The sequence below is a fragment of the Pelmatolapia mariae genome, linkage group LG1 (assembly GCF_036321145.2).
Source record: "Pelmatolapia mariae isolate MD_Pm_ZW linkage group LG1, Pm_UMD_F_2, whole genome shotgun sequence".
Lineage (NCBI taxonomy): Eukaryota > Metazoa > Chordata > Actinopteri > Cichliformes > Cichlidae > Pelmatolapia > Pelmatolapia mariae.
This window is the reverse complement of record NC_086227.1, coordinates 33,016,756-33,035,551: the sequence shown is the minus strand read 5'-3', so window position 1 is coordinate 33,035,551 and position 18,796 is coordinate 33,016,756. Positions and strand designations below refer to the sequence as shown.

Below are 18,796 nucleotides of genomic sequence, written 5' to 3'. Positions count from 1 at the left end.
CAATCTCACCAGCCTTTCTCTACCCAAGCATGTGTGTGCTCCCCGTTCATCATTTTTGCAAAGGGGGAAGGTCGTCTTCAGGGCTGAATCCAGATCAGCACTCTAAAGCTCCAGAGGGACCAAGGAATGGGCCGAGATGTTGAAAAAAACCAATATGCTCCTAAACCCCAATATTTTGCACTGAGTTAAACGGTTTGGTCTTTTCGAAAATGCTTCTGCTTAATTAGCAGCAGAAACCTAGAGGGACTTTTCATAGTTGAGCAGCAGCGCTTGACTCATTTTGTACTTAGCATGTGCAATGTTAGAAATGGAAATGAAGCAGGCTGAATTAGTAGTTGACTTTGGTAAAAAAAAACAAAAAAACATAGCATAGCTCATTCTCCCTTGAAAATCTAAGAGGTGAACACATTGCTTAGTTGTTTTATTATTTGCATTTAGAGACATTTTAGAGTAAAAAACCCCTACCTACAAAATATGTTTATGCATACGCTGCTAGAATGATACAAAGAAGAAACTGGAAAAAGTCGTCTTTTCAGTTTAGTAAACAGCTTATTTATTCCTTTACAAAATAGGTACAAATACATAAGTATTGTTTTTCACACAAACAGGAAATTTTCAAGATATATACAAGAGTTTACCAAAAATAACGTGGTTCTAATAAACACATAGTTTTGTAAACAATATTTACAAATCATCCTTACACTGAAATGTATTTCCTCCATCTGTTTACACAGGAATATTGTCCTAATATTTTGGCTAAAAAGCTGTAGTAGTAGTTGTTGTTCTAGGAGTAGTAGTAGCAGTAGCAGTAGAAATGCCCTCCTGTGAAACGACCGGAAACCATAGAAATAATTCATAAAATCATCTGAAATCACTACAATAAGTACTGTTGTGCTTGTTTTTAAAACATGGCATTTTAGAGATAAAGTTTATGAAAATGTGTTGAGCATAAAAGCCAATCTAAAAAAAAAGCAGAACAGAACAAATATATTAATTGTTAAAAAATAAGTGTCTTTTGACAGAAAGTGGCAAATACTGTTTCTTTGCTATAATACAATGACAGCTTTCAGTTGTCAGGTAAAATAGATATCAAAAAAGTGCCGTCAAAATTTACAATGCACGACTTTTGCAAATGTCATCCATATTTAAATAAATTTCAATATGACAAGAAAAGCTGCATAGAGGCCAAGATGTTTAGTTAAATAGAGAAAACAAACAACAAAAAAAACATAATGAATGCCATTACATAACAGATTAAGGAATGGGAGGGATGAAAGTAATATGACAAAAATGCAAGACATGTAAAAAGGACTTTCTGGTCAAATAGTGTTCTTCAGTCAGTGATATTGCAGAAAAGACAACAACAGAAACAAATCAGAGCCGCTTGCTTCAGTTTACCTTTTTTTTTTTTTTGCTGTGACATTATATTTTGGATCAAATTTCACACAAATATAAATGTTGTGCACTAAAACATCTCATGGATTAATTTGGCCATTCAATTAATATCAAAGTGAGGGTGTGGGTTGCTTTGAAATAGTTAAAAAGTGTTTTTGCCAAACATCAGTAATGTGCAGAAAGAACTATGAACGTGGAAGATAGAGGAATGTCTGTTTTCATTCTTCCATGCCACTGATGCACCTAGAATAACAGCAAAATTGACCTTCATAAACCATTACTGTGGGCATGATACCATAAGACACAAATTACAAACAGCTAGTCATAAAACAATGTTCACATTATGTGTTTAAAAAAATACTGACTCACTCAACAAGGGAAACCAGTCTGAAACTGGTGTCACATAGTGCGGTATGTGTTTTTTGTTAAATGACCTTTCAAGAAGGCTCAAGAGGAGTCTCCTTTGTAACAACACTCTACAGAATAAACCATCTAAATTTGACTCTTTCAAAGCACGTGGTTGTACAAAACATCAGGTTTCATAATATTGACACATGGATTATTCCTTTTCTTACAAAGCTTACATGTGATAAAAATATACATGCTGTAAAATAATTCAAAAAGAACTATTTACACATATAGTAAGGAAATTGAATTTACTGCTGTTATTTGGAATCTGGATGTTTCAGAATTATGAGTTGGTCTAGAAATCTGTAAAGTCCCACTTATTAGGTTCAGCTAGACTACATTCATTGAACTGTGTTCAACAAATAACTCATGGATAATATTGTAGGCTGTATCAATGTGCTATTATATTCTCTTAGCCAAGGAAATTTCTACTTTAAGGTGGTTCACTGAAGCTTCTGCCAAGAATGTCAAACAAACATGGAAGAAGGTCTTGGTCAAGTCCTATGACGTAAACACATCGTTCCTCTGGCAAATCCAACTTCAGCAATAGGAAATGATGGGGCCCTTAAACTGAACGATCTAACTACACACTGTGAAGCTAAAGGAGAAGACACGGAACACCAGTTTTATTTTTATTTTTTTTCTGTCTATATCTCTCTCACTTTCTTTCTTGTTATTAAAAGCTACATCAAACATCACACTACAATACATATGGAGACACAGAGCTGAAACATTAGACCTGATCTGAAGGCACGTGGCTGGGAAGGAGGAGGAGGTGGTTGAGGTGGGCGCTGAGCGGAGCAGAGGCTACTTGAGCAGGGCACGGTAAAGGAGGAGCGAGTGGGCGGTCTCTCTCTCCTGCTCCATGTAGAAAATTAAGTCCCTGAGGTTGACACGAGTGATGCGCTGCCGTGTATACTGGCGTGATGAGGTGGATGGGGCGGATGAGCTGGCTGGGGAGCCTGCCGTACTGCCGGAAACCTGGAGACAATGCAGAGGTCGAAAGGTGAAATGAAATAACTCATACAGGATTTGTCGATGCTTTTCATCAAGTGCTATATTATCCATGTAAAAGCCAGGTTCTGTAGTTCTGCAGTAATAAAACAGTAAAACCCTCATCCAATTTAAATAAAAGCTGCTAAACACTTCAAGGTCATCTCCTTGTGCAGCCATACACTGTTCCCAGCACTCCTGCTACATTTGGATTGCTGCCATTTTGAACCCTTTTATTTTCGCATTTCAAACTTGTATCGAGAGCTAACATCAACTTTTATACCATAATGGTGCAGCTTTCATATTGAGGTTGGGAGCTACATCTCGACAAGGCAAACTTGCTAGATTTTGTTTCTTGTGACTTCTTCTCCTAAAATAAAACTCAAATTGAAAGGTCTTTTATGACACAGTGGATCCATGCTTTCTAAACAAATGCAACGTGCATCTTAGCATGTGAGCATTGTAGCAGGCTGACATTATGGCTTAGTCACACTACAGTAAAAACATAACGGTCCCCTTGTAACTAAGAAAAGTTGGTGTTCAATATTGATTTTTTTGTGTGCATTTCATCACCAAAGAGTTTGGATGATCAACTGGTTGCCCAGACATTACACATGCAAAACCTTCAAGCTCTGGGCAGCCACTTTGAATTGTGAGGCGACTGCATGGGTCACCTGGGGGTAGGCAGCCTGTCTCTGAACTACTACAGTCCGACTCAGTCTGACTGCAATTACTTTCAGACAGATTGACAAAGATTTGCAAATAACTGACGTTTAATTTATAAACGCAAACAGATTGCAAATATTTTGCAGTAAATCTGGTTCCGTCTGCACTGATAAGCACATCTCATCTGCAATGTGTCTCTTTGCAAAAGGGGACTCAACTCAACTGGTTGCCAGCTGGCTGTATTTTTGTTATATTTCTATATAACAAGAAGCTTGCCATGTGCCTATGCCATTCAGCAGATAAAGAGGTTTGCAGTTTTCATTAATTTATCACAGTTAATTGCCATATGGCCACATAGAGACCACGCAATTGCCCACTTGACCCCATTCAATCGCAAACTGATAGGTTGACAACAGATTTACTCAATCGTATTTTACTTTCTAGAAACTCATTTGTGATTTTGTAGGAATCATGCAGCTAAAAAGAGAAGAGAATACTTTTGTTTTTGAATGGCAAATTGTGATGAGTTAATTCGCGGTGTATAATGACAGATTTTTGATCCCACATCGGTGTCTGTTTGTGTACTTTGGCTATGCAAAGAGAGGGATTGTGGGAATTCAACTAATGCGGCAGCTACATTGCATGTAATGTAGCTGTTGCCATTGGATTTTTTTTTTTCATTTAAAAGGCCAAAAGCATAACAGATTGCCAACTGGTTGAAAGGTTGGCTTGAACAGAATGGGACAGACAGTAAAGTCCACCACAAAGAAGATAGCATATAACTCAAATATAGACAGTTTTCATTATTTTTGGTTTTACCTCACTGCAAACAAGCTTTTTGTATGGCTTTTTTTTTTACAGCTAAGCTAAACTCCCAACTTAACCTAGAGTAGCCCAGTTTAGTGGTTGTTCTACGTATTTTTGACACCATCCCTTGGTGACAGTGCAGCTACAGCTACAACATGTACATATGGGTCTGCAAAGCCCTGTATACCATCCTGCAACCTCAACACAAACCCCAAACTCAGTATGACTTTTTTTATTGCTTCTTTTACTAAGAGGTTTTCCCTCACTTTTTTTCTGTAAGGACACAAGTCTTTGGAACAGTTTCTATAGTGAAACACAAAACTGTTTAGAGTCAAGCAATATGTGGTTTCCATTCAGAAAATAAAGTAATCTTTGTTCAATGGCAAACACATTGACAATATCAATAGTAAGGAATGTGGCCTCTAAGCAAGTATACACCTCCAATAAAGAAAAATAATCTGTCTTGAAGAGCTGGATGAGATCAAAAGACACACTAATAATGTCCAGATCTTCAGGTGCAGGCAAATGTTCAAAAAAAATCTTTAAACTTACAAAACAAAACATTGGCAACATTCACCAAAGGCCAGGGAAATCATCATTTTTGCTCATGTATGTTTTATGGCTCCTTACATTGCCTGGACTATGAACAGATTTTTCCTCTAAATAAACAACTCTGCTGACATAGATCTTAGCTGACGTTCTAGTCTGAAATGGAGACCTTGTTGTTTGTATTTGATCCAGGAAAAATGAGAACGATAAAAAAACAGGGAGTGTATACAGAGGCTGATACAAATCAAGAGATGCATTTACATTTGGAAATGAGAAACACTGGGAAACAAATCCAGCGAGTGCCCACTTGAACCCAGGCACAGAGAAATAAGACAGACATTTCAGTCAGGAACACCCTCTCATAATTACATTGATTGCACCACTCTGTAAACACAGAGTACAGACAGGCCTTAATTGCAAACATATGATGGGTATGAATTTACAAGAACAAAACCAAAGTCCCTCCAGTACCCACCCCCTCATATGTTTGTGTACAACGTATGATGATGCCTTGTCTCAAATTACCCTTAGAACACATTTTGCCCCTTTTTGGAAGCTGTATGATGATTGAGGCTAGCCAGGCCACTTCTCCTGCCAACTTACCTCAACCACATCTAGGGGCAAGTGGGTACAGCATGCTCCTCAGCACCCTGGGGCACACCAGACCCTCACTTTGGGGAGCAACCCCACTTTAATCAGGTCAATCATAGCTGACCACATGTGAAAGATGGGCCTGCCTACTGCCATGCCAATTACTGCCACTCACAAGTAAGGTTGACGACAGGGCCACAGATTTTACCAATCAAAGCCATCCATCCACCTAGATGGATGGGCAGCACTGGCCACAGGCAGTCAGTCAGTGCTGGGGTGGTGCTGTGGCTAAAGTGGGTGATGGTGAGGTGGAGCGAGGCAGAAAGCACAGACAGATCATGGTCTACAGGTAGTGCACTGCAGATCCCAGAATGCCTTATTCCCTTTGGGGACAAGGGCAGTCTTAAGTGATTGAAATAATACAGGCAGAAAGTCCAGCGCTTATAGAGGAATTCACTCAAAACAACCTCTCCTCTCCCCTCTGTCTTTATATGCTGTCGTCATAAGGAATGCCAACAACCCAAACAGTGGTATGTTGTTGTCAGTATCTATGGAGACCAATGCCTCTCACCAGTACACACAGGAAATAATGTTGCAGAGGAGGGAGGAGAGGGATGGGCATGGTAAACACCAACGCTAAACAAAGCAGATGGTGGAGTGTCAGTTAGAAAGGGAAGTGAGACATCAATGACTATTCGCTCCTTGTCTAGCAATTACACTGTAATTCTGTTTGAAATTCAATAAAAAAACAAAATGGTTTTGACTTTTGTAAGGTCATGGTGGATAAAAAGAAAACGTGAGCAGAGGAAAGAGTACGAGAGCAGAGTCACAAAGACAGACAGAGGAGTACAGCAAAAAGGAAAGTCTCAAAATCAGCTTGGCCAAGAAAGATCCATGAGGCAAAAAACAGCATCTGTCATTTTATCTGTGATGGGTGCTCGGAGGCATTATGTCATATGACATATCCATCGTACAGAATGCGCAGGGATACTTCGATACATCTCTTCAGACATTTGACTTGTTTGGAGCGGGGGACAGACAGAAAAAACACAGAGAGTGCGGTGGATAGAACCTGAGGAGGGGAGAGCAGAGGCTTTAAAGCTCGTCTGTAATAAGGCCTCTTTTGCTGGCTCTGGTCTTCAGCGACAGTGTGTTGACATACATGACAAAGCGCCAATGGTCCAGACACATTATTTTACACTATTTAATTCCCTGTGGTTTCCAGCACATATGTGCATGCACACAAAAGCAGAAACAGCACGTCTAAATGTGCTTTATCTATCTTGCAATTAGCATAATACACTAAGTGGAAAATAATGAGAGAGCGAGTGACTGAAAGAGGCACTGAAGCACAGGACAAGTCCTGCACATTCTTGGGTTGTGACCCTATAATAAGGCAAAAAATAGTTTCAGCAATTTCTTGTGAAGCTAAACTTCAGATTAGATTTTTAAATAGAACATGAATGCATACTTGAAATGACTGAAGTAAGATTTACAGAAGTTATTCACAATAAATATGGCCTGATATCAGACAGAATTTTCAACTTGTTACACTCCATTTCCTTCATAAGTTTGACAGTTCATCCCCTTTAACTGATTTATATGGGAGAGGAGATTTGATTTTCCCTAAACAATGACTAGAGACCACCTGAATCTAACATCATTTTAAACCAAGAATGGTGCATAGCCACGTCAACATGCTGGTATCACTGTGATTTTAAGAGTGAACTGGAACATATTAAAACTGTTCCACATGTTCCTTCATTTATCTTTTATTTGTTTGTTTAGTAGAGAAACCCACTGTTTCATCTGAGCAGACAGTTTGGCAGAACACACAGATTTCAAGATAATGACAAATGTAACAACAAATACAAGGCTTGTATTATTTAGTGTTAGTCCCAATGCAATTATAAAATTATGAGTGAGGGCAGATTTCATCAAAATGACAAGGCTGGTGTGTTTGGACATTAATTTTTTTCTACTTTTATATGATAATCAGAGATTCATGAAAAAAAAGAATATTTTACTAGAAAGGACAAAGTCAGCAAATCACAATTTCAGATTATCAGATCATATATGGACTGCAATATTCACTTTAACTTTGACAGAACTAAAATGAATTCATATTTTGCTAAACTTACTTTCAATTCATATTTCTATTTACACTCTCTGTCTTTCTTAATCTTGCCCTTATTTTTGACTTATTTTCTCCAGTTGAACAGTAACAGTAGTGGTGCTTGTATGTGTATGCAATTTACATTCAGTCCTTTACTGTTTAAGAAAGGGAAAGGGGGTAGGGTAGCGGTGGTGGTGGGTTTCTTGCTGATCTGTGTCTTTGAACCCTGAGTGGCACCTGTGCCTTGATGCCGAAGCCAATATTGGATTTGGCCCAGGTCACACCTTAGGGCGGTGGGTTAATGGCCCACTTTGCCAGGCACGCAGAGCTGCTCGGCCCTGCACAGTCCAACCTGCTGTCTCAGCACTCCACTCCTCACGGCAGAAGTTGCAGACAGAGGCTGGGTGGTGAGAGAGGGTGTACTGTATGTACCAGTGTGCGACAACACACTAACAATCACACTGTATTAACTAAAACTGCAACATGGGGAGAAAACACTGCTTAGCTGTCATGCTAAAAGACAAATACTAGACCCTTGGTTAAGAAAAATAGAAGCTGTTCATAATACAACATTTATCTTTTACTTTGGTGGTGAGATAACTCTCATGTCTAAGCCTCAGGCAATGAGGACATATATAGAACAACAGTGATAGACTGCTGATAACATAGACAAATAAGTGAAGCAAAAGCTAAACCAAGTAGTGTTTTAAAGCTAAAAACAGGGTGGAAGTTAATGATAGCTGCTAATTAGTTATGAAAAATTTCTCTTTCATATTTCGGTCACTCTTAAGAGCACAAAGTCATGATTTAGTGCTCCAATTATATTTGCATTAGGTGTTTAGATCCTTTAAATTGGCTTGCAGGTCCTACTCTTGTTGGGCTTCCTCACGTGATGAGTACCTGATGTGCTGACAAACTATCATGCATGCTGGTTGACTGAAAGCCTTGCAGATTTGCTGATTGACAAACTGAAGACCTGACTGTTGGGCTGACTGGCTCAGAGCTTGACTGACTCACTGACTGACCGACTCATTTACTGACTGAAGGGCTGACTAACTGACTGCCTGGTTGACTGACTATGTGCCAGGATGCAAAGCTTTCCCACATGTTTTCCTCCATGCTGCATTTCAGTTGGGGAACGCTGCCTCGTCCCTTCAGTGTTTACAGTGTGTAGCCCAGCCGTGGGAGTGCAGCCCCGCTTCATCTCCACACTCGGCCTGAAACGCCTCTTCTCTGGGCGCCATTAATCAGCAACAGAGACTTTCTCTCTCCCTCTCTCGCCTCTCCCTTTTCTCGCTCTTCTACGCCCACAGACATGCTGGATGAGGCCATTTTGAAAGAGTTAACAGATGTCGGCTGATTTGCCCCAGGCTTTCTGACATTGCCCGAGTGATGTATTTGATGTGGAGTTTATTCAGCTCTAATAAACGTATAAAGAATTAGAATAATAATTCACAGATGTACATACCCAGATTATATGCCGGAGCTCCCCTTTGAAGCAGACAAGGCAGCCAAGATTAACAGAACCAGGGGAAAGGATGAAAAGGGTTTTGGTTCAGTCCACCAATAATCACAGAGGTCAGAACGGACTAATACCACAGCTTTATGTTCATGCACTGACGCAGATGGCCTTTGTTCCTATCAGAGGTTTCTAAATAAGAGGCAGCCATTGTCGCCATGCTTTCAAAAATGGAGGCGAGTGAAGCCCATTTGCTATATATTTCTTTTCTTGTCACAAACATGTTATATTTAATTTGTCATTTTGTGAACAGCAGAAAGAAAAACTAAAAGAATAAAGGGTAAAACACAATGGGACAGGAGTGAGGTCTAGCATTCTGATCATGGCAAAAAGGATGAGGGAATTACTTTCAAAACAAACAACTTCCATTTGCTTCACAACTAAACAACAACAAATCTCAAAAATGGCCAGTTGCAGAGCATCTTAATACCCACATAAACCATAAAAACAGCTACACAGCTCCATGGCAATGCATAGCAACCGTGCAGAATTTCAGTCAAGGAGAAAGAAGGCAAAAAAACACCTTATTACTTCTAACTCCTGCAAGCCATTTTGGTCTCCAAAGGTTTTAGAGCGCCGCAGGCCATGTGTCTGCAGTGTTTCGGGAAATGACTTGCCTTCGCACGAACACTGCTATGTTCTGCAGCACTGCTGCCCCCAGCATCCCCGCTCAATTTCTGTTTAACCCTTTCCTGCCTTCCCTCACACTGACTCACTGCAACAGAGAGCTCACACCCAGCACAATACTGTCACATTGTTCAGCCTCCCACAACCAAAGCGAATCAGACCAGCTTTTTCACGAGCTAACACATTAACTCCACGTCTAATTTGGCTACTTAAGCATGTGATGGCTCTTGAATAACACGGTGCAGTAAAGGCGTAAGGTTACACAAGGAAGAGAAAGACGAAGTAGAAAAAAAAGTGCTCCATTCCACTTGATCTACTACAATGTGCGACACAGTTTGCACACTTGAGTGTGTATCAACGGTGGATTAAATCTGCAAACTCGTTGACACAACACATAATTAAAACATCTTGCTCGAGGTCAGGAATTTTCTAATTAGTAGTGTACTGACAAAGCTGCAATTCCATCGCCCTGAGTCCACAGGTTACTGCTAAGATGAAAGCCGACCCCGGAGCACTATTCTGCAGGGCTGCTCATACAATTCCTCAGAAGACAGTCACAGGGTCACCAAGCTAAACAGTCTGCTGCACCCGGAACCTTGCTTCCAAACAAAGAACTTCAAACTTTCCTGCCTGAAAACACAATCTTGCTTTTGTTTCCCCTCTCTCTTTCTTTTCAACCTGAGAGAAACAAAAGATTGTGTGAAGGCAACTAGAGGAAGAAACCATAACACCGTTTTTAATCTTTTTAATTAAAATGCTCTAAGCCTGGCTAGCTGAACAACTTGTTAAATAGTACAAAGGCTTTATTAGGTGGGGTTTTGTAGCTTAAGTTGGCAACCCCGCTTAGGATTTGGGGGTAATAACATTTGTTCACATATTGCCAATTATTATCTGCTAAATGACAGGAAAGCCATATTGTCCACAACCAGAGTAGTACACGAGCAGAACAGCTAACATAACAAGGATCCAGATGGTGAGTTTGTTGCTGTTGTGATTAATAAATCAGTTTTATTTGTCTGAAGATCATAATCCAACCAATAACCCACCAAGCAATGTGTTCAATGTCTTGCTTCTCTGGCACTTTCTATAGTGAGGGACAGAGTGGCTACGAAACTGCTAACAGCCTCCCTGATAACCTGGACAATTAACACAGGCCAAGTATCTTTGGCTACATAAAGTATCAGAAGTAGAACTTTTTCAGCATTAAATATTCAAGGCGTTTCATATATAAAATGAACCCAATTAGAGTTAAAATAGGAGAAGTGTAATGAGTCTCTAGTCAGAATGCTTGTCTTCAGAACTACTCGCTAATGAGCCCTTGTTGGTTTTACACACTTTACTTTCAATGGTGTGGCACTGTCATTTCTGCTGGTTTTTAATTTTTAATTCAAGTTGAATGAGAGGGTGGTGACTGAGTTAATAATCAAGGCACCGGGGTGTTTTGCAGCCGATGGATAGCTGGGAGAAGTTGCCAAATGAGGCTTGTGGTCCACCCTTTGATGTCTTTGCGAAACGTTCCAAATAGGAATAACCAGTTAACAAAAGCCTATCGGTTCAGATTGGTATCAAACATAAATGACCATACTAAGAAGAACGCATCCTGCAAATGGCCTAATTAGGGAAAATGGTACACTAGCAAAATAGCATGGCACTGAATAACACAGAACCCATGCGCAATAACAGACACTGACTCAAGCACAGGATGAGACACGAAAAGCAGCACAACAGTTCCCGCTGCTCGGCAGACATGTGCTGTATCCTGAGCTGTCAGTCTTCACATAAATCCTCATATGAGCAGTGACACATTTCACTTACAAGAAAAGGAACACACCAAGGAGCCACAGTAGATTTGCAGATGTAGGGTTTTAGAGAGCACATCTATGGCGGAGGTTCGCGCTATGAATCGGCCCTTGATCTTAAATTGACATTAATGGGGCCATTTTTGACATCACTTAGCCATCACAGGCTCGCTCCCGTGCTGCTGACACTGGTCCCCGTGCACCTGATGCAGCTCCTGCTAAGATGAGCAGCAGGAAAATGGCTGTCTGAAGAGCAGGTCTGATTAAAATCCACGCTCTTCAGGGGAAAGAGTGGAGTTTCATGTTTTATATAGATGGCCCAGAAAGACGAACCAAAACTTAAATAGAGTGTCTCTGTGAACATTCGTGACCCCCAGTGTCATTGTTTTTTATCCAACAAGCTGAAGGGGAGAAGCTGCCAAAGTTTTCTAAGCTATTCTGAAACAAATCTCTTTACCATTCTGGGGATTTATGGTGTTAAATCAACTTACAGTAAAGTTACAGTAAAATGCCCTACTTATATTTTACTTCTACTAGTTTTCTTGTTAAGCAAAAAAGTCTTTTGATTAACAATATGGTATGTGACACTTGTCGAAATTCAAATCGTATAGAGTAATATGCAATTAATTTAAAAAATCCAGATGTGTGGGAGGCGAACGGGGTAAAAATGGTTGGCAGCTTTGCAAAATTTCAACGCAGTTAAGGAGTTCCTCATTATGGTTCTGTTGGCACTTTTCTGGAGGCCTCATTCCTCCCATCAGATTGCTCTTCCACAGGCCCAGAAGGCTTACATCCTACCTGCACAGCATTTTGGCAACCTGCTTTATTATACCACATACAACAGCATCCTTTTCCAAGCAGCTGTGTGTATATATGTGTGTAGTGCTTATCTACATATTGACTTGGTATAAATCCACACTCTTGTCTGCCATAATAATTACACATCTTGTAAAAGGAAGTACTCAATTCTTCCTGCACCTGAGGCGGGCAGCTGCAGGAGCTACCCTTCGGCGCCCAGCAAACACACCTCCGGCGCTGCCTGGTATCCAAACAGCTTCAGCGTGCACCCAAAGCCATTGCCTTCCATGGTGTAATGGCGCCTTTCTATTAGATTCCAAGTGAAGAGAAAATGCCAACGCAAGCACTGGTAAATGTGTTTCTATGTACTGCAGGAACAAAGCCGTTAGGACCGGCTGAACAGGTAATAAAGACAGCAGGGGCCTGTTTTATAGTTGTCAATGAGTCAAGACCACACACGCATAACTGCACATACCTCGATACAAATGTATACGCAAACACACAACAAAGCCATCATGTGTAGTGACAGAGGCCAGCCCAGGAGGTATGTTTGCATTCTGTGGCTCTCTGGACCTTGTGGTATGTGTATATAAAAATTTCTCCAAAGGCCAGACAAGCCTTTTAAAGCCAAACCACATCTCATTGCTCAGAAATGCCGTGACATCTAATCAAAATGCTGATGCGGGCGATAGGGACCATAGCCAGCTATTCACAACTCCCCCAAAGTTCTATCAGTGGAGGCCGTTCATTAGTCCAACAAATACATAATTTATGCAATCTAAAATATACATGTGATCATGAATCAAAATGGGAATGAGAGGCACAGAAACACTGAGGCTTTCTGATGATGCCAATTCTTTTTTTTTGGAAAAACGAGTAGTGGTCAAATGTTGCCAAACATGCCCAACCGCAGCATCTTTGTTCTTCTTAGAGGCTAAACCAAAGCCAGCCCTGGCAATATTAAAAGTAGCAGCAATCTATGGTCATTACAACTCTTTTCTTATTCAGACAAGATTGTTTTGTATTTGTCTATCATCTGTGTCATAGTCAAGTACATTATTAAACTCAGAACACGCCATTGAGCACCAAATGTGGAATTTACAAGACGTGCATGTAAAACCTATTAAGCCAACCTGGGAGACAGTAGGTTAGAGTGAATGGGACTTGACACAAAAAAGAAAATGCAAAATCGACGGGAGCGCTCACATTTCCAGCAACACAAGCAGGCATCAAAAACAGTGAAAGAGCCATAAGCCTTTATCCTTTCTTCATTCAGGGCTCATAACATCTATGTGCATGGTGATGTCTGAATTCTGCTGAGATTATTTGTCAAAAATGCCTGAATTTCACAGTTAATTGGCCTCCCTAATTAGCACAGGATGTCTAATTCCCATTGCAGTCAGTGTGCTAAATGGTAAAGCTTTAGCAAGCGGATGCCATTCCTTTTCATTTGAGCAGAGAGACTCCCTGTGCAAACCGAGCTACACTGTACATTACACACTCAATGATCGATTCTAAATCTTAATTAGGGAAACGACAAACAAGCAACGGGACTTAATGAACTGTGTACCTTGTCAAACAGCTGGCTGATTATATTTATTGAGATATATGTTAAATTTAATGATTTGGGCAATTAACTGTTAGACCCCCTCTGTAATCTCTGAGGGACATAAAGAGGCCAGGGAGTTGAGCACAAGGGCCAGAGACCTAATGGAAAGCAGCTGACAAATATTTGTCGTCCCCAGAGTGCTGAAATAGGCATCGGCGACTCAGAAGACCTTGTGCTTCAAAATAAAGATGTCATATACAGGGAGTCAACTCCCTTGTCTGCTTCAATCACTAGTGCTCCTGGTTAACACAGCTCTGATGGTGTAATAAGACATGTTTCAGACACTCCTAGCTTTGCTGGGACCTCAATTCATTTAATGATGTGAGATGTTCTGCACAAACAATACAGAAACATAACAAAAGACATCTGAAAGTGTGCACAGCCTTTATTATCAGTGTCGTTTTTTTCATGGCCATCCATTTCTAACTTTTTTTTCTAAATTGGTCAAATGGAAAGCAGTGAAAAGCGAGGAAAAAAAAATTAAGCTGAGCCGAAAAGTGCGACTTGGATTTAATATTTTATAATTGCCAAGGGACATTCTAAGATCAATGAATTTTTGCCCGGGACACACATCAGAAAGAGATGTACTTCAGTCTTTTTAGGGAACATTGGTCTATTTAATTCCAGTGTCTGATGCATGTGAAATATGCCTTCCATGGCCTCCTTCTTCTTCCCCAGGCACTGCTGCAGGCAGACATTACCACTTTTAATGGGCCGCCATGAGAAGAGGCAAGTCAGCCAATAACCCATCCTCACTAATGGATCGCCTTGTTTGTTCTCTTTTACCATTTTCAGAAGCTAATTTTAGATGCTCTGTTTTCCTGTTAAAATACAAAATAAAGGACACTGTATCACAACAACATTTTAACAAAAACAATGAAACAAATGAAGAATAGCAAGGGAGCTGTAACAGATATGATATTTATGCACGGACATTCTCTGCATGTAAATCATGTGGTTGTTCATCCAGGTTATGAAGGGTAGCTATTGTGTAACTGAAAGCCACAACAGGGCCTGTCTCAGAGAGGGGGGTTACAGAAAAGGCTTCAATGGGTTGTAGTAACAAAGTCAGACTTGACTTATGGTGGGTAGAAAACGGCAGTAGCTTTTAGGAGTGGTAATGATCAGCTGTTTGATTGGTTTAAGCCTGGGACTAAAATATCTGCTTGTCTTGATTTCAATTTTGCCTCAACCTTTAACTTTTTAAATATATCTGAAGCTTCAGTTTTAGTTACAGATGTACACATTTTTTGTAGACCAAACATAAATAATATGACTTTACACCTGCTGATATCTATGGTAAAGCTGAAGCCCAAGATGTGTTAAAACATGTTTTTGGTTTTGTTTTCAAAATTAGGTTCAGTTAAGTTCAGTTCTGCCTACCTGCTCAACCAGTGTGATGTTAATATAATACTGACAATAACCATGATAGGTGAAAATTAAAGACACTGACATTGGCATCATGTTAATAATAGAAAGTAGATAAAATCACATAAATTATAATTTAATTGTTCTTTCTATATTGCTTTCTAAAGAAACTTATCATCCCCAAATAGCATTTTAAGTGTAAAACACACAATAAGGTTGGAAGAAATGGAAGAATTTCTGTTTAACTCCCTCATGAAGGTTTGTACAATGAAACTTGTTATGTTCATGTTATAAGAATAAAGGCATTTTAAATTATATTTTTAGAAACAGTGACTTAGAGTTCTGAAATATTACCTCGATTAGGAGCAATATATTTTTAATTTTTCTAAAAACATTAGAATAATGTGATATTTGTAGTAAAAATAATATCTATCATGATAGATTATATTAAACTTAACCATTTCTACCTTTTTAAGCAGTTTATAGTATTATTTAAATTTCAAGGGTTCATTTCCAAATACATTCCCACATATATTATTAAATATACAAACAACTGTAAATGTATGTCTGTAGGTTACACAGAAACTATTTCTGGCAGAAAAATAGGAAAGTGCAAACTAGTATAGTTCAACTATTACACAGTGAAGATTGTTCTAAATTATTTAGCACTGACCTATGAGTGGAGAGGAATTGCTTACAGGATGCGTGATGTGCACCTCCATAAAGTCGTTGTTCTATGCTCTGATCAGGCATTTCTAGCATCCAATTGTAGTTTGCCATCTCTATACATACAGCTACTCTTCCTCCCATCTTGGCATTCTTCTGCCCTCCTACCAGCATCTTTACTATATTTTTCTTCTTTCTTTCCCCGGGATCAAACCTAAACCTAGACTGCTGGCAATGGAGTGCACATAAAATAACAGTGAAAAACAACAAACCTAAATACATAGCAACATTAAAATGCACTCCTCCTTTGTAATGCTAGTGCTGTGCTGCAAAAGGCAATCAGGGTTAAATCTAACAGCATCGCAGGAGGTCCTATAAATAACGACAGTAAGTCACACAAAGGCACAGGAGTTTCTTAAGTGAGCCATAACAAAAAGAACTCTCTATGTATGCCTCTCCAGGGCTCCACCATGTAAGTTTCAGAGGCTCTATGTTGACAACTTTATTAGCAGCTCTAGCGTTCTCGAGTCATTCGATGCCATTCTCACATGTTAAGAATAAGAAACTTGAGGCTCAGAGTTTCCATCTCCTCCAGGATGGAGGAAATATAAGCAGCACAGAATGGCAAAGAGTGATTGAGGCATTTTCACTGCCTATCCCTATGAGTGGTGAAAGCGTAGGATGAGGAGTGTGGGTTTGCACAGTGCGGTATAGCACAGCATGGGGCCCACGATGTTAGGCTGTCCCCACGTCCCTGGCCAGCAGGCTAGCTAGAGAGCCAGCCATTACTGGTCCGCCTCCATAGCAGCGAGGCGGAGGGGGAAAAAATGCAGCAAATTTCATTCTTCAGAAATTTAATTATATCAAGATTAACAAGGGAGGTAATTAATTTCTTTAAGATGGGTATCTCTTAAGTGCCTGGGGCTCAACTTTGTTGTCAAAACTGTATATTTAACCATTATTTCAGGGCAAAGTTTTAAAGGCAGAAATGAGGGGGATATCTACTTTGGCATGAATATGAATATATAGAAGCTTCTTATCTAAATAAGGAGACTACTGTGTTAAAACTGCCATGTACATGTATAGATGTATGCTCTATTTAGGAATTACTAACAAAAAGACATTGGAACTTTATAATTATATTTTCAATGTAAAGTATATTGAGCTAAACCTTTTATTTTTTTCTAAAATCAACTGGTTGTAGCTTTAGGGAAAAGAAAAGAAGGTGATACACCCATATGAGTAAGATCTTATATGCCCCCTAAATATGTTGAAAATGTTTAAATATGTAGAGGTGTAGAAACAAACAGGAAACAGGCTATTCAGAAATAAAAGTACACTAAACTCAGTTTATTTTAATCCTGCCATCATGTTAAAACAGGATAAGCAACTGCACAAATATTCATAACTATTATCCTAAAGCAAGAGGCCATAAAGAAGATAACAGTTTTTGAAGTTTATCAAAATCTTTATTAGAAATTTGTGCTTATTTATCATCTTAGCAGCACTGGTTTCATGTAAGGCAATGATGGTTGGGTAGTTGGTCATTTTGCTATTCCGACCCTTTAATGCTGACTGAGATGTCTCAAAAACTGTTGGTCTGCTGGACATACATATAAAATGCCCCGAGGATTAATCCTAAGACTTTGATGATCTTGACTTTTCTTGAATTTCTAGTTAAACATTTTCATATATAACCATGGTGGAAAAAAGTAGGAACCCGAATTACAACTTTGTGATCCTGTGACCTTTCCTGCAGCACCTCCAGCAGTAAAAGGTTTTACAAAATTTCTCAATATCTGCTGGATATGTACATGTACAAAACTGAGTACAAACATTAGTGGCCCCCAAAGAAGCAGTCCAGAGACTTGGTAACAACAATTTTCTCGTGGTGTATATTAAACACGCATGCAAGGTGTATCAAAACAAAAATCATCCAATGTCAGAGTTTTTTTAATTCTACAGTCATTCACCAGTAATGACTGAAACATGTACTACTAAAAAGAGGGGATTCGTGACTGTCATGTGTTGCCGGTAGGTTGCATAACAACAGCAGTGACTCCAGACATGCTCGCAAACGTATGTGACCAGTGTGACTATTGTATGGAGATATGCCATCCCTTGGAAATCGGTCTATTGTTACCTAAAATTAAGATGCTGGACCTCTGACTATGATTTTAAGCATTTCAGGTCAACTGCATATCTATTGATTAAATGAATTTTATGTTTTTATGTTTCACATTAGCTCACAATAGAACTGAATGGGAGTGGAAAGAAAAGTGTTTGATATAATTAAAGCAAAAACCAACAGTTTTATCTTTCCATGATATAGCTGTATTTTAAATGCTTTAACCCACAGAACATAATGTTAAAATCCTAGTGGGTACAACTGTGCTCCGCATTGTGTAGGGGAAAAGAAAGTTGGCTAAGTTCACCGTGTTAAAGCTCTCAAAACGGATGGCATCTGGCCAAGAAACCCCTGTAACCATTCGGAAGATTCAACTCTGTCTCCTTTGTGTCCTCACTAGTAGAAATACTGAATTGCCTTGAGACGTAAAGTCAAACTAACATTAAAATCTTCTTGACATTATGAAACCAATAGCAGCCTCTCCGTGCCCTCTTTAATCATATTTATGTAGCATGTAGAGAAGGGGAGCTCACACAGGAATCCTTATGCTTCACTGCATCCTCATAGAAGTCATGCTAAAGTCGTTGCATTCGTCTCAGATCCCACCTTTATTTGCATTAGAGGTGAAACAAAAATCTTATAAATGCAAGAGCTAATCAGGGGTTAATGTCAAGGCTCCCAGTGGATTTAACAATAGGCTCTGTTTGGTTAAGGGCAAAAACAGAGCTCCACAAGAAGGTTAAGTTAGCTGTCTTTT

General features: G+C 39.5%; 1 protein-coding gene across 3 annotated transcripts in view; it reads right to left on the bottom strand.

The window, feature by feature from the left end:
• Positions 1–561: 561 nt before the first annotated feature.
• The window catches only part of LOC134631189 (transcription initiation factor TFIID subunit 4-like), a 93,436-nt gene continuing 75,201 nt past the window's right edge, over positions 562–18,796 (bottom strand). For all 3 annotated transcript variants that reach the window (XM_063479263.1, XM_063479281.1, XM_063479290.1), the window contains one exon: positions 562–2,784. In XM_063479263.1, coding sequence (XP_063335333.1) covers positions 2,611–2,784 — 174 coding nt within the window. In that variant the 3' untranslated portion in view covers positions 562–2,610. The remainder of the gene's footprint in view (positions 2,785–18,796) is intronic.